This window comes from Oncorhynchus kisutch, linkage group LG4, assembly GCF_002021735.2.
Source record: "Oncorhynchus kisutch isolate 150728-3 linkage group LG4, Okis_V2, whole genome shotgun sequence".
Taxonomy (NCBI): domain Eukaryota; kingdom Metazoa; phylum Chordata; class Actinopteri; order Salmoniformes; family Salmonidae; genus Oncorhynchus; species Oncorhynchus kisutch.
Window position 1 is genome coordinate 59,877,640 of NC_034177.2, and position 16,014 is coordinate 59,893,653.

The 16,014-nt window shown below is 42.2% G+C and overlaps 1 protein-coding gene across 2 annotated transcripts in view; it reads left to right on the plus strand.

Annotated features, from left to right (window-relative positions):
• mypn (myopalladin) overlaps positions 1-16,014 on the plus strand; it is a 56,279-nt gene that overhangs the window by 9,014 nt on the left and 31,251 nt on the right. For both annotated transcript variants that reach the window (XM_020481456.2, XM_020481457.2), the window contains exons 3-4: positions 13,046-13,221; positions 13,424-13,475. In XM_020481456.2, coding sequence (XP_020337045.1) covers positions 13,046-13,221; positions 13,424-13,475 — 228 coding nt within the window. The remainder of the gene's footprint in view (positions 1-13,045; positions 13,222-13,423; positions 13,476-16,014) is intronic.

Below are 16,014 nucleotides of genomic sequence, written 5' to 3' on the forward strand. Positions count from 1 at the left end.
GAATTAGAGAGAGCACACTTAAATTCACACAGGACACCGAATAGGACAGGAGAAGTACTCCAGATATAACAAACTGACCCTAGCCCCCCGACACACAAACTACTGCAGCATAAATACTAGAGGCTGAGACAGGAGGGGTCAGGAGGCACTGTGGCCCCATCCGAGGACACCCCCGGACAGGGCCAAACAAGAAGGATATAACCCCACCCACTTTGCCAAAGCACAGCCCCCACACCACTAGAGGAATATCTTCAACCACCAACTTACCATCCTGAGACAAGGCTGAGTATAGCCCACAAAGATCTCCGCCACGGCACAACCCAAGGGGGGGGGGGGGCAGAGAATCCCAGTGGAAAGAGGGGAACCGGCCAGGCAGAGACAGCAAGGGCGGTTCGTTGCTCCAGAGCCTTTCCGTTCACCTTCCCACTCCTGGGCCAGACTACACTCAATCATATGACCCACTGAAGAGATGAGTATTCAGTGAAGACTTAAAGGTTGAGACTGAGTTTGCGTCTCTGACATGGGTAGGCAGACCGTTCCATAAAAATTGAGCTCTATAGGAGAAATCCCTGCCTTCAGCTGTTTGCTTAGAAATTCTAGGGACAATTAGGAGGCCTGCGTCTTTTGACCGCAGCGTACGTGTAGGTATGTACGGCAGGACCAAATCAGAGAGATAGGTAGGAGCAAGCCCATGTAATGCTTTGTAGGTTAGCAGTAAAACCTTGAAATCAGCCCTTGCTTTGACAGGAAGCCAGTGTAGGGAGGCTAGCACTGGAGTAATATGATCAAATTTTCAAAGGATTCTAGCAGCCGTATTTAGCACTAACTGAAGTTTATTTAGTGCTTTATCCGGGTAGCCGGAAAGTAGAGCATTGCAGTAGTCTAACCTAGAAGTGACAAAAGCATGGATAATTTTTTCTGCATCATTTTTCTGCATCACCAAATAGGGCTATCTTCTGTAAACCAACAATACCTTGTCACAACACAACTGATTGTCTCAAAAACATTAAGAAGTAAAGAAATTACACATATTAACTTTGAAGAAGGCACACATGTTAATTGAAATGCATTCCAGGTGACTACCTCATGAAGCTGGTTGAGAGAATGCCAAGAGTGTGCAAAGCTGCCATCAAGGCAAAGGGTGGCTACTTTGAAGAATCTCACATTTAAAATATATTTTGATTTGTTTAACACTTTTTTGGTTACTACAGTACACCATACGTGCTATTTCATAGTGTTGATGTCTTCACTATTATTCTACAATGTAGAAAATAGTACAAATAAGGAAAAGCCCTGAAATTAGTAGGTGTGCCCAAACTTTTGACTTGTACTGTATGTATTACCATTAGTATATTCCTGCTACCTGTAATTTTTCAGCCCTGTTTATATGTATATTCTACTACCGGTCACTTTTTATGTATAAACCTTCTTCAACCACTCCAGTACCACTGCACATTGAATAGGGTACTGGCACTGACCTGAATATACTTGCATTCTCATGTTTCTTCAACTTATGTTTTTTTTATTCTATTTTGTATTTTATCGATATTAATATTATCACTGCATTGTTGGGAAAGAATTTCACCGTACTGTTTTACATCTGGTGTATCCTGTGCACGTGGCAAATTAACTTTGCCGTCTATCAGTTGGTGTGTTAACTTGCGTTAGTTCTTGACGTCATGGTTATGTTCTCTCAGTATTAAGCATGCTCGGTATCACCTTCTATGGTTTAGTAGCTCTGGTGTGTCAGGGAATAGTATTGTGTCTATTCTCAGTCTATGTTTAGTATTGTGTGTATACGATTGGGACACCCAGTCATAGTCCCCTTAACTTTGGGACTCTGTTGGGGGGGGGGGTCTTTCCTCTCTAAGCTAGGGCCTGGAGGGAAAATAGCCTTGACAGGTGCAGCAGCCAGGCAGTCTACGCAGTCTTTGCCTTCTCCTCTGCTACTCATACTTTCAAATTAGAACCTTACTCATTAGAAATGACACGCTTTTCCAGTGATTTCCCCTACATTCAGTACCAGTCAAAAGTTTGGACAGACCTACTCATTCAAGGGTTTTTCTTTATTTGTACTATTTTCTACATGGTAGAATAATAGTGAAGACATGCACTATGAAATAACACATAAGGAATCATGTAGTAACCAAGTGTTAAACAAATCAGAATATATTTTATATTCTTGAAAGTAGTGTTGTGGAAAAATTCTTACACAGGGACACTCAAAGTCAATCTTAAGTGAATCGTTGTTTATTTTCACTGCGCTGGAGAGATTTCAACCAACTCAATGCACCACAGCACACATGTCAATCAGGAGCTCCTCCTGAGCAGACCCAGCAGTTGTCTTTTATACGGCTATACACAGACAAGTTATATTTGTATGATTTAGTGAATTCATTAATTGATTAATTGATTAATTGATCATTACCTTTTTGTTTCATTCATGTCACCGACCAATGCTGTTTCATAACATGTGACAGAACAATAACAAGGCTTCTCCTCTCTAAGCTGAGACCTTGAAACTGAGATATCTTTAGTCTGTTCTGAAAACTGAACAGGCAGTTAACCCACTGTTCCTAGGCCGTCATTGAAAATAAGAATTTGTTCTTAACTGACTTGCCTAGTTAAATAAAGGTACAAATAAAATAAAAACACAGTCGTTCGTTCTCAAAACAAGGTCTGGGTGTACTGCCAAATTGCAGCTACTGATAGTGAGGATTTGTACAGTCAGCCACTTGCATAAACACAGAAATTGGTTTATAGAACAGCACATGAATAGAACACAGCAATTAGTTATAAAGAAGAGCACAAACGTTAAAATTCCCATTACAGTAACCACCCTTTGCCTTGATGACAGCTTTGCACACTCTTGGCATTCTCTCAACCAGTTTTCCCTGGAATGCTTTTCCAACCGTCTTGAAAGAGTTCCCACATATGCTGAGCACTTGTTGGCTGCTTTTCCTTCACTCTGCAGTCCTTCTCATCCCAAATCATCTCAATTGGGTTAAGGTCGGGTGATCATTGGGGATTATCATTTGTTTTTCAACAGGACAATGACCCAAAACACACCTCCTGGCTGTGTAAGGGCTATTCAACCAAGGAGAGTGATGGAGTGCTGCATCAGATGACCTGTTTTCCACAACCACCCGACCTCAACCCAATTGAGATGGTTTGGGATGAGTCTCAAGAGGAGCTACTTTGAAAAACAGTGCTGCTGTTTGCTAAACATTGGGAGTCTACAGACAGATTAGTCTTCTCTTTTCAGCAGTAGGCATTTGTACGTTTTTCCCTCGATTGTATTTTGAAATTTTAAAAAGGCAAACAGACAGCTACAAGCAACCATAGAAATATAATCCATAGATGGCAGTTCCGATTCAAGTCAGGACTGGCAGCCATTGCTGGTGTACCCATGAGTTCAATAGTCAAATTGCCAGGGTAAGAGGTTCTAAAACCCTTCTATGGATTATGTCTATGGCCACAAAGCAACAAGCTGTATATTTGGCACCCATGCTGGCCAAATTGCGGCCTTCCCAACTGTAGACAACTGGTATCTGCTATAATAAAATAAACACTTGAGTAAATGAGGGATACAAATAATATCATATACAGTGCCTTGCAAATGTATTCATCCCCCTTGGCATTTTTCCTATTTTGTTGCATTACAACCTGTAATTGAAATGGATTTTTATTTGGAATTCATGTAATGGACATACACAAAATAGTCCAAATTGGTGAAGTGAAGTGAAATGAAAAAAATTACTTGTTTTGAAGAAAGAAATGAAAAGTGGTGCGTGCATGTTTATTCACCCCCTTTTTATGAAGCCCCTAAATAAGATATAGTGCAACCAATTACCTTCAGAAGTCACATAATTAATTAAATAAAGTCACCTGTGTGCAATCTAGTAGAATCTCAATTCAACGGCTCAGACACAAGAGGCATGTGGCAGGGTCTACAGTCAATCACGGACTACAGGAAGAAATCCAGCCCAGTCACGGACCAGGATGTCTTGCTCCCGGGCAGACTAAATAACTTTTTTGCCCGCTTTGAGGACAATACAGTGCCACTGACTCGGCCTGCAACGAAAACATGCGGTCTCTCCTTCACTGCAGCCGAGGTGAGTAAAACATTTAAACGTGTTAACCCTCGCAAGGCTGCAGGCCCAGATGGCATCCCCAGCCGCGCCCTCAGAGCATGCGCAGACCAGCTGGCCGGTGTGTTTACGGACATATTCAATCAATCCCTATACCAGTCTGCTGTTCCCACATGCTTCAAGAGGGCCACCATTGTTCCTGTTCCCAAGAAAGCTAAGGTAACTGAGCTAAACGACGGGGCGTAGCACTCACATCCGTCATCATGAAGTGCTTTGAGAGACTAGTCAAGGACCATATCACCTCCACCCTACCCGACACCCTAGACCCACTCCAATTTGCTTACCGCCCAAATAGGTCCACAGACGATGCAATCTCAACCACACTGCACACTGCCCTAACCCATCTGGACAAGAGGAATACCTATGTGAGAATGCTGTTCATCGACTACAGCTCGGCATTCAACACCATAGTACCCTCCAAGCTCGTCATCAAGCTCGAGACCCTGGGTCTCGACCCCGCCCTGTGCAACTGGGTACTGGACTTCCTGACGGGCCGCCCCCAGGTGGTGAGGGTAGGCAACAACATCTCCTCCCCGCTGATCCTCAACACTGGGGCCCCACAAGGGTGCGTTCTGAGCCCTCTCCTGTACTCCCTGTTCACCCACGACTGCGTGGCCACGCACGCCTCCAACTCAATCATCAAGTTTGCGGACGACACAACAGTGGTAGGCTTGATTACCAACAACGACGAGACGGCCTACAGGGAGGAGGTGAGGGCCCTCGGAGTGTGGTGTCAGGAAAATAACCTCACACTCAACGTCAACAAAACTAAGGAGATGATTGTGGACTTCAGGAAACAGCAGAGGGAACACCCCCCTATCCACATCGATGGAACAGTAGTGGAGAGGGTAGCAAGTTTTAAGTTCCTCGGCATACACATCACAGACAAACTGAATTGGTCCACTCACACAGACAGCATCGTGAAGAAGGCGCAGCAGCGCCTCTTCAACCTCAGGAGGCTGAAGAAATTCGGCTTGTCACCAAAAGCACTCACAAACTTCTACAGATGCACAATCGAGAGCATCCTGTCGGGCTGTATCACCGCCTGGTACGGCAACTGCTCCGCCCTCAACCGCTCTCCAGAGGCTCTCCAGAGGGTAGTGAGGTCTGCACAACGCATCACCGGGGGCAAACTACCTGCCCTCCAGGACACCTACACCACCCGATGTTACAGGAAGGCCATAAAGATCATCAAGGACATCAACCACCCGAGCCACTGCCTGTTCACCCCGCTATCATCCAGAAGGCGAGGTCAGTACAGGTGCATCAAAGCTGGGACCGAGAGACTGAAAAACAGCTTCTATCTCAAGGCCATCAGACTGTTAAACAGCCACCACTAACATTGAGTGGCTGCTGCCAACACACTGACAATGACACTGACTCAACTCCAGCCACTTTAATAATGGGAATTGATAGGAAATTATGTAAATATATCACTAGCCACTTTAAACAATGCTACCTTATATAATGTTACTTACCCTACATTATTCATCTCATATGCATACGTATATACTGTACTCTATATCATCGACTGCATCCTTATGTAATACATGTATCACTAGCCACTTTAACTATGCCACTTTGTTTACATACTCATCTCATATGTATATACTGTACTCGATATCATCTACTGTATCTTGCCTATGCTGCTCTGTACCATCACTCATTCATATATCCTTATGTACATATTCTTTATCCCCTTACACTGTGTATAAGACAGTAGTTTTGGAATTGTTAGTTAGATTACTTGTTGGTTATTACTGCATTGTCGGAACTAGAAGCACAAGCATTTCGCTACACTCGCATTAACATCTGCTAACCATGTGTATGTGACAAATTTGATTTGATTTGATTTTGATCTAATCTGTCACATGATCTGTCACATGATCTCAGTATATATACACCTGTTCTGAAAGGCCCCAGAGTCGGCAGCACCACTAAGCAAGTGGCACCATCAAGCAAGTGGCACCATGAAGACCAAAGAGCTCGCCAAACAGGTCAGGGACAAAGCTGTGGAGAAGTACAGATCAGGGCTGGGTTATGAAAAAATATCTGAAACTTTGAACATCCCACGGAGCACCATTAAATCCATTATTACATTTTTTTAAAGAATATGGCCCCACAACAAACCTACCAAGAGAGGGCCGCCCACCAAAACTCATAGACTAGGCAAGGAGGCCATTAATCAGAGAGGCAACAAAGAGACCCAAGATAACCCTGAAGGAGCTGCAAATTTCCACAGAGGAGATTGGAGTATCTGTCCATAGGACCACTTTAAGCCAAGCATCCCACTGAGCTGGGCTTTATGGAAGGGTGGCCAGAAAAAAGCAATTACTTAAAGAAAAAAATAAGCAAACATGTTTGATGTTCGCCAAAAGGCATCTGGAAGACTACCCTAACATATGGAAGAAGGTACTCTGGTTAGATTAGACTAAAATGTAGCTTTTGTCCATCAAGGAAAATGCCATGTCTGAGGCAAACCCAACACCTTTCATCGCCCCTAGAACACCATGGGGATGTTTTTCATTGGCAGGGACTGCGAAACTGGTCAAAATTGAAGGAATGATGGATACCGCTAAATACAGGGAAATTCTTGAGGGAAACCTGTTTCAGTCTTCCAGAGATTTGAGACTGGGACGGAGGTTCACCTACCAGCAGGACAATGACCCTAAGAATACTGCTAAAGCAACACTTGAGTGGTTTAAGGGGAACCAATTAAATGTCTTAGAATGGCCTAGTCAAAGCCCAGACCTCAATCCAATTGAGAGTCTGTGGTATGACTAAGATTGCTGTACACCAGAAGAACCCATCCAACTTGAAGGAGCTGGAGCAGTTTTGCCTTGAAGAATGGGCAAAAATCCCAGTGGCTAGATGTGCCAAGCATATAGAGACATACCCCAAGAGACTTGCAGCTGTAATCACTGCAAAAGGTGGCTCTACAAAGTATTGTCCTGGCATGGTTTAGGTCCACTTGTAGAATTTATGCCAAGGTGCATTGAAGCTGTTCTGGCAGATTGTGGTGGCCAAACACCCTTTTAAGAAACTGTGTCGGTGTTTCCTTTATTTTTTATTTATTTATCTAGGCAAGTCAGGTAAGACCAAATTCTTATTTACAATGATGGCCAAACCCTAACCCAGACGACGCTGGGCCAATTGTGCGCCGCTCTATGGGACTCCCAATCCCGGCCGGTTGTGATACAGGGTGGAATGGAACCAGGGTCTGTAGTGATGCCTCCAGTACTGAGATGCAGTGCCTTATGCTCTCTGGTGTATTTTCAACATTGAGGGCGGCTCCTGTGGTTGGATAAAAAATGAAATAAATAAATAAAACAAATATTCTTTCTTTTTTCCCCTATTTGGCTCTCTATGGGCTTGGGCCCAGCCCCTGACTCACACAATTGACTAGTTTTTTTAATCAGTTACCCTATCAAGGCAGGACCCCCCATTTACCCATGTGTGCACCCTACCTCCTCTCCTTCCCCCATCTAACGATTAGCAGAGCGACAGCAGCAGGTTGCCTACAGTCATTGAGAGCGGGCTCCTGAATACTCCTGTGGTTGGCTCTGGACCAGGATCACTTAGCACTTGCTCTTTTTGTACGTGCTCTGTACCTCTTTCCCTCGATCCTGACTATTTTCCCAGCCCATGCTGCTGAAAAACACCACCATGCTTCACCATAGGGATGGTGCCAGATTTCCTCCAGATGTGGCGCTTGGCATTCAGGCCAAAGAGTTCAATCTTGGTTTCATCAGACCAGAGAATCTTGTTTCTCATGGTCTGAGAGTCCTTTAGGTGCCCTTTGGCAAACCCCAAGCGGGCTGTCATGTGCCTTTTAATGAGGAGTGGCTTCTGTCTCACCAATCTACCATCAAGGCCTGATTGGTAGAGTGCTGCATAGATGGTTGTCCTTCTGGAAAAATCTCCCATTTCTACAAAGGAACTCTGGAGCTTTGTCAGAGGGACCATCAGATTCTTGGTCACCTCCCTATCTAAGGCTCTTCTCCCCCGATTGCTCAGTTTAGCCAGGTGGCCAGCTCTAGGAAGAGTCTTGGTGGTTCCAAACTTCTTCCATTTAAAAATAATGGAGGCCACTGTGTTCTTGGGGACCTTCAATGCTGCAGAAATGTTTTGCTACCCTTCCCCAGATCTGTGCCTCGACACAATCCTGTCTTGGAGCTCTACGGACCATTCCTTCGACCTCATGGCTTGGTTTTTGCTCTGACATGCACTGTCACCTGTGGGGCCTATATATAGACAGATGTGTGCTTTTCCAAATCATGGGGCTCCCAAGTGGCGCAGCGGTCTAAGGCACTGCATCTCAGGGCTAGAGGCGTCACAACAGAACCTGGTTCAAGTCCAGGCTGAATCACAACCGGCCGTGATTGGGAGTCCCATAGGGCGGCGCACAATTGGCCCAGCGTCGTCCAGGTTTACCTGGCAAGACGGCAGTGAGGTGGTCTCCTGTGGCTGTTCTTTAGTACAGATGGGTGTGTCTTCCTCACAAACAGACACAGCACAGACCACTGAATGTAAAGATGGAGGTCCTCTGCAGCCTTTAGGTTTACAGGGGAAACATTGTAACTAATCAGGTCACTGGGCTATAATTATTTGTACAGTATTGAAGTTACATACAGTGCCTTCAGAAAGTATTCATACCCCATGACTTATTCTACATTTTGTTGTGTTACAACCTGAATTCCAAATAGATTAAATTGGTTTCTTTACACATAATGACAAAGTGAAAACATGTTTTTACAAATGTTTGCAAATGTTTTGAAAATGAAAGAAATAACTAATTCACTTAAATATTCATCACACCCCTGAGGCCGTCATTGTAAATAAGAATTTGTTCTTAACTGACTTGTCCTAGTTAAATAACGGTTACAAATGATTTTTTTCCCATCAATAGAATGTACCACAAATTGTACCAATCAAATTGTAGAAACACCTCAAGGATGATCAAAGGAAACAGAATGCACCTGAGCTCAATTTTGAGTCTCATAGCAAAGGTTCTGAATACTTATGTAAATCTAATATTTCCGGTTCTTGTTTTTCGTTTTTAATACATTTGCAAAATTTCCCCAAAACATATTTTCACTTTGTCATTATGCGGTATTGTGTGCAGATTGATGAGGGAAAAATGTATTTAATCAATTTTAGATTAAGGCTGTAACGTAACAAAATGTGGAAAAGGGGAAGGGGTCTGAATACTTTCCGAATGCACTGTATATTGGTCCTGACAATCTACACTGAACTAAAATATAAACGCAAACATGTAAGGTGTTGGTCCCATATTTCATGAGCTGAAATAAATGATCCCAGAAATGTTCCATATGCACAAAAAGCATAAATCTCTCAAATGTTGTGCATAAATTTGTTTACATCCCTGTTAGTGAGCATTTCTCATTTGCCTAGATAATCCATCCACCTGACAGGTGTGGCATATCAAGAAGCTAATTAAACAGTGCATTACACAGGTGCACCTTGTACTGGGGACAATAAAAGGCCACTCTAAAAATATGCAGTTTTGTCACACAACACAATGCCACAGATGCTGACTGCAGGAATGTCCACCAGCATTTTTGCCAGATAATTTAATGTTAATTTCTCTACCATAAACTGCCTCCAATATCGTTTTAGAGAATTTGGCAGTACGTCCAACCGGCCTCACAGACCATATGTATGGCATCGTGTGGGCGAGCGGTTTGCTGATGTCAACATTGTGAACAGAATGCCCCATGGTGGCGGTGGGGTTATGGTATGGGCATCTGTGACCAACAGATGCATATCTGTATTCCCAGTCATGTGAAATCCATAGATTACGGCCTAATGAATTTATTTCAGTTGACTGATTTCCTCAGTAAAATCTTTGAAATGGTTGCATGTTGTGTTTATGTTTTTGTTCTGTATATATACCAAAATGATTAAGATCTGATCATTTGAACATTTATTCACATGACTTGATTCTTGAAATGTGTAAAAAAACAGTAACCTCATGTGTCCATAGACTAAATATAGTACGATACAGAAACATCTGTAGTTCACAAAAGATAATGAGTTGCGTCATATATTTGACATACATCAAATACTCTAGCAATACTATATGCTTTTAAGCAATTTCATTCTGAAATGCGTTTCAATATACAGTGCCTTGCGAAAGTATTCGGCCCCAACTTTGCGTCCTTTTGCCACATTTCAGGCTTCAAACATAAAGATATAAAACTGTATTTTTTTGTGAAGAATCAACAATAAGTGGGACACAATCATGAAGTGGAACGACATTTATTGGATATTTCAAACTTTTTTAACAAATCAAAAACTGAAAAATTGGGCGTGCAAAATGATTCAGCCCCTATACTTTCAGTGCAGCAAACTCTCTCCAAAAGTTCAGTGAGGATCTCTGAATGATCCAATGTTGACCTAAATGACTAATGATGATAAATACAATCCACCTGTGTGTAATCAAGTCTCCGTATAAATGCACCTGCACTGTGACAGTCTCAGAGGTCCGTTAAAAACGCAGAGAGCATCATGAAGAACAAGGAACACACCAGGCAGGTCCGAGATACTGTTGTGAAGAAGTTTAAAGCCGGATTTGGATACAAAAAGATTTCCCAAGCTTTAAACATCCCAAGGAGCACTGTGCAAGTGATAATATTGAAATGGAAGGAGTATCAGACCACTGCAAATCTACCAAGACCTGGCCGTCCCTCTAAACTTTCAGCTCATACAAGGAGAAGACTGATCAGAGATGCAGCCAAGAGGCCCATGATCACTCTGGATGAACTGCAGAGATCTACAGCTGAGGTGGGAGACTCTGTCCATAGGACAACAATCAGTCGTATATTGCACAAATCTGGCCTTTATGGAAGAGTGGCAAGAAGAAAGCAATTTCTTAAAGATATCCATAAAAAGTGTCGTTTAAAGTTTGCCACAAGCCACCTGGGAGACACACCAAACATGTGGAAGAAGGTGCTCTGGTCAGATGAAACCAAAATGGAACTTTTTGCCAACAATGCAAAACGTTATGTTTGGCGTAAAAGCAACACAGCTCATCACCCTGAACACACCATCCCCACTGTCAAACATGGTGGTGGCCGCATCATGGTTTGGGCCTGCTTTTCTTCAGCAGGGACAGGGAAGATGGTTAAAATTGATGGGAAGATGGATGGAGCCAAATACAGGACCATTCTGGAAGAAAACCTGATGGAGTCTGCAAAAGGCCTGAGACTGGGACGGAGATTTGTCTTCCAACAAGACAATGATCCAAAACATAAAGCAAAATCTACAATGGAATGGTTCAAAAATAAACATATCCAGGTGTTAGAATGGCCAAGTCAAAGTCCAGACCTGAATCCAATCGAGAATCTGTGGAAAGAACTGAAAACTGCTGTTCACAAATGCTCTCCATCCAACCTCACTAAGCTCGAGCTGTTTTGCAAGGAGGAATGGGAAAAAATTTCAGTCTCTCGATGTGCAAAACTGATAGAGACATACCCCAAGCGACTTACAGCTGTAATCGCAGCAGAAGGTGGTGCTACAAAGTATTAACTTAAGGGGGCTGAATAATTTTGCACGCCCAATTTTTCAGTTTTTGATTTGTTAAAAAAGTTTGAAATATCCAATAAATGTCGTTCCACTTCATGATTGTGTCCCACTTGTTGTTGATTCTTCACAAAAAAATACAGTTTTATATCTTTATGTTTGAAGCCTGAAATGTGGCAAAAGGTCGCAAAGTTCAAGGGGGCTGAATACTTTCGCAGGGCACTGTACATATGCTGAAGTAATTTGAATGATTTTCTCAATTTTTTTCAAAATTCCAACTTTAATACTGGAAGTATGATAGATAATGACAATCTTAAAATGTCAATGTGGCTTGTGTAGGCACTTGTACTATGTTGGCACCGAATTTCTTCCATTTAAACCAAAACTTTTTTTTTCTGTGGCACTGGCACACTTTGATATTGTATTAAATATAGTACATGCAGTTGAATTTAAATCATCTCACTGATCAGTGTGTCTTTATGATGTTTCCATTCTAGCAGGTCGAGGACTCCATTGATATCATACTGGAACTAATAGCCAGTTTCTACACCTAGCCTGAAAGACAACCTCATGTAAATTCACTCTTGAACATCTCTAACGGAATATTGAAGTTTAAAAAATGTAAAAGTAGCGAGACCTTTCCTATATCACATATTTTGGGGTGTACTTCAACAAGTATTCACACCCCTTCACTTAAAAATGTAAAAAGTGTGTTACAGCCTGAATTGAAAAAAAAGATTATATTGAAATAGATTATATTGCATCACTGGCTTACACACAATACCCCATAATGTCAAAGTGGAATGAGGTTTTTAGACATTTTTACAAGTGAATTACAAATGAAAAGCTGAAATGTCTTGAGTCAATAAGTAGGTAACCCTTTTGTTATAGAAAGCCTAAATATGTTCAGGTGTAGAAATGCCACAGTCACAGTCACAGTCAGGAACAATAGCCAATTTGTCATCTTAACAATTTTGCTCGTTTACAATTTACATCAATCCATATTGCCACTAAGTGCTCATTTGGCATTGTAGGGTGGTGTGGTGGCTTCTTGTTTTAAAGTGAAATAGAGCTCACCAGAACTTTTTTCCCAAGATTGTGGCTACACTTACTGACAGTTGGCCTGACATACACACTGGGTCAAGACACTCACCACATACACTAATGAGTTATGACTGTCGGAGAGTTGCTAACGCAGAAAAGTTGTTAGGTTTTTTTCAAATATCACATCAATTTATATTTTAAAGTTGAAAAAGTTCGATTATTTTTGACAGATTATGCTCAATGGGCACAATTCCCTATTGTGATGATGACACTAAAAGGAGCATATGCATTTTGTGGCTTTCCAGGTGGTTTTGTGAGGGGAAGGAGCTGGAGAACTGTCCTGACATTCAGATCATCAACAACAGCGAGTTGCACTCTCTGATCATTGCCGAGGCATTCGAGGAAGACACAGGGCGGTACTCTTGCTTTGCTTCCAACTTCTATGGCACAGACTCGACATCTGCAGAAATCTACATCGAAGGTGACCATTGAGTTTAGACCTTCAAGTCAAGTGACCCATCTAGAGTGCATCGTCACATAAAGATGTAATGCTGATGTAATTCATTTGTATCTCTTCTGGTTCAAATGTTTCATTTTCAATTAAAACATATTAATATAGACAATCATACTAAGATCATCCCTACTGTTGAGCTCTACATCACTCTCTTTTATGTGTTTTACAGGTGCCTCCTCTACAGATTCGGAGGGGGAACAACATTTTGAGCATGTAGCACAGTGAGTACACTACTCTTCCTCTACTCAAAATAGAATTGTAAAGCGTTTAATTGCGGCAGTGAAAGCAAGTTTCAAATACTTCAATTCTGCAATGTAAGAGGCCTCACTGTAGCACATACAGTGCCTTCAGAAAGTATCCATACCCCTTGACTTTTTCCACATTTTGTTGTGTAACAGCTTGAATTTAAAATGTATTCAATTGAGATTTTTTTGTAACTGGCCTACACACAATCGAAATTATTACAAATTATTATTATTATTTATTTTTGGGGGTGGATCAGCTTGAATATTGCAAGTAGATTTTGGCTTCTATCAATGTTATTGTCTGCATGATCCAATACCCCATATATTTTTTTGAAAATATATTTTCCTTTATTATTTTCCCCTAACCCTACCACCCCTCCCCTAATGAGAGTACATCAATGGACAACAACACTTAGGCTTCTACTTCCAGCTTATACAGACTATATATATTTTTACGGACACATTATATTTCACATTAGTTATCTTTTGTTTGTTTTTAGTCCCACCCTTCAGCTCCCCTCAACCCCTCCCACCTACAGTGCATTCGGGAAGTATTCCGACCCCTTCCCTTTTTCCACATTTTGTTACGTTACATCCTATTTCTAAAATGTATTAAAAAGAATATAATCTTCATCATTCTACACACAATGTTCCATAATGACAAAGCAAAAAAAATATTTTTTGACATTTTTGCAAATGTATTAAAAATAAAAAACAGAAATACTTTATTTACATAAGTATTCAGACCCTTTGCTATGAGACTTTGAGAAATTGAATCCTGTTTCCATTGATCATCCTTGAGATGTTTTTACAACTTAATTAGAGTCCACCTGGGGTAAATTCAATTGATTGGACATGATTTGGAAAGGCACACACCTGTCTATATAAGGTTGCACTGTTGACAGTGCATGTCAGAGCAAAAACCATTAGGTCGAAGGAATTGTCCGTAGAGATCCGAGACAGGATTGGGGGAGGGTACCAAAGGCACAGATCTGGGGAAGGGTACCAAAAAATGTCTGTAGCATTGAAGGTCTGCAAGAACACAGTGGCCTCCATTCTTAAATGGAAGACGTTTGGAACCTCCAAGACTCTTCCTAGAGCTGACCGCCTGGCCGAACTGAGCAATCGGGGGAGAAAGTCACTCTAACTTTGATCTAGAGTTCCTCTGTGGAGATGGGAGAACATTCCAGAAGGACAACCTTCTCTGCAACACTCCACCAATCTGGCCTTTATGGTGGAGTGGCCAGAAGGAAGCCACTCCTCAGTAAAAGGCACATGACATTCTGCTTGGACTTTGCCAAAAGGCACCTAAAGACTCTAAGACCAACAATATTCTCTGGTCTGATGAAACCAAGATTGAACTCTTTGGCCTGAATGCCAAGTGTGTCGTCTGGAGGAAACCTGGCACCATCCCTATGGTGACTCATGGTGGTGGCAGCATCAATCTGTGGGGATGTTTTTCAGCGGCAGGGTCTGGGAGACTAGTCAGGATCAAGGCATAGATGAACGGAGCAAAGTACAGAGAGATCCTTGATGAAAACCTGCTTCATAGCGCTCAGGACTTCAGACTGGGGCAAATGTTCATTTTCCAACAGGATAATGACCCTAAACACAAAGCTAAGACAACGCAGGAGTGGTTTCGGGACAAGTTTCTGAATGTCCTTGAGTAGCAGTGCCAGAGCCCTGACCTGAACCCGATCGAACATCTTTGGAGAGACCTGAAAATATTTGTGCAGCAATGCTCCCCATCCAACCTGACAGAGCTTGAGAGGATCTGCAGAGAATAATGGAATAAACTCCCTAAATATAGGTGTGGCAAGCTTGTAGCGTCATACCCAAGAAGACTCAAGGCTGTAATCACTGCCAAAGGTGCTTCAACAAAGTACTTAGTAAAGGGTCTGAATACTTATGTCAATGTGATTTTTCAGTTTTTTATTTTTTTTTAGAAATTGGCAAATGTAAAAAAAACATGTTTTTGCTTTGTTATTATTGGGTATAGTGTGTAGATTGATAAATATGTTTTAATCAATTTTAGAACAAGGTTGTAAAAAAAAGTCAAAGGGTCTGAATACTTTCTGAAGGCACTGTATATAACATTCTATTGGTTGCAAGAATTTTGTATAATAATTTAAATTGAAATTGAAATTGGCGTCATTTAAAAAATATATATATATTTTACCCCTTTTTCTCCCCAATTTCGTGGTATCCAATTGTTGTAGTAGCTACTATCTTGTCTCATCGCTACAACTCCCGTACGGGCTCGGGAGAGACGAAGGTTGAAAGTCATGCGTCCTCCGATACACAACCCAACCAGCCGTACTGCTTCTTAACACAGCGCGCATCCAACCCGGAAGCCAGCCGCAACAATGTGTCGGAGGGTACACCGTGCACCTGGCAACCTTGGCTAGCGCGCACTGCGCCCGGCCCGCCACAGGAGTCGCTGGTGCGCGATGAGACAAGGACATCCCTACCGACCAAGCCCTCCCTAACCCGGACGACGCTAGGCCAATTGTGC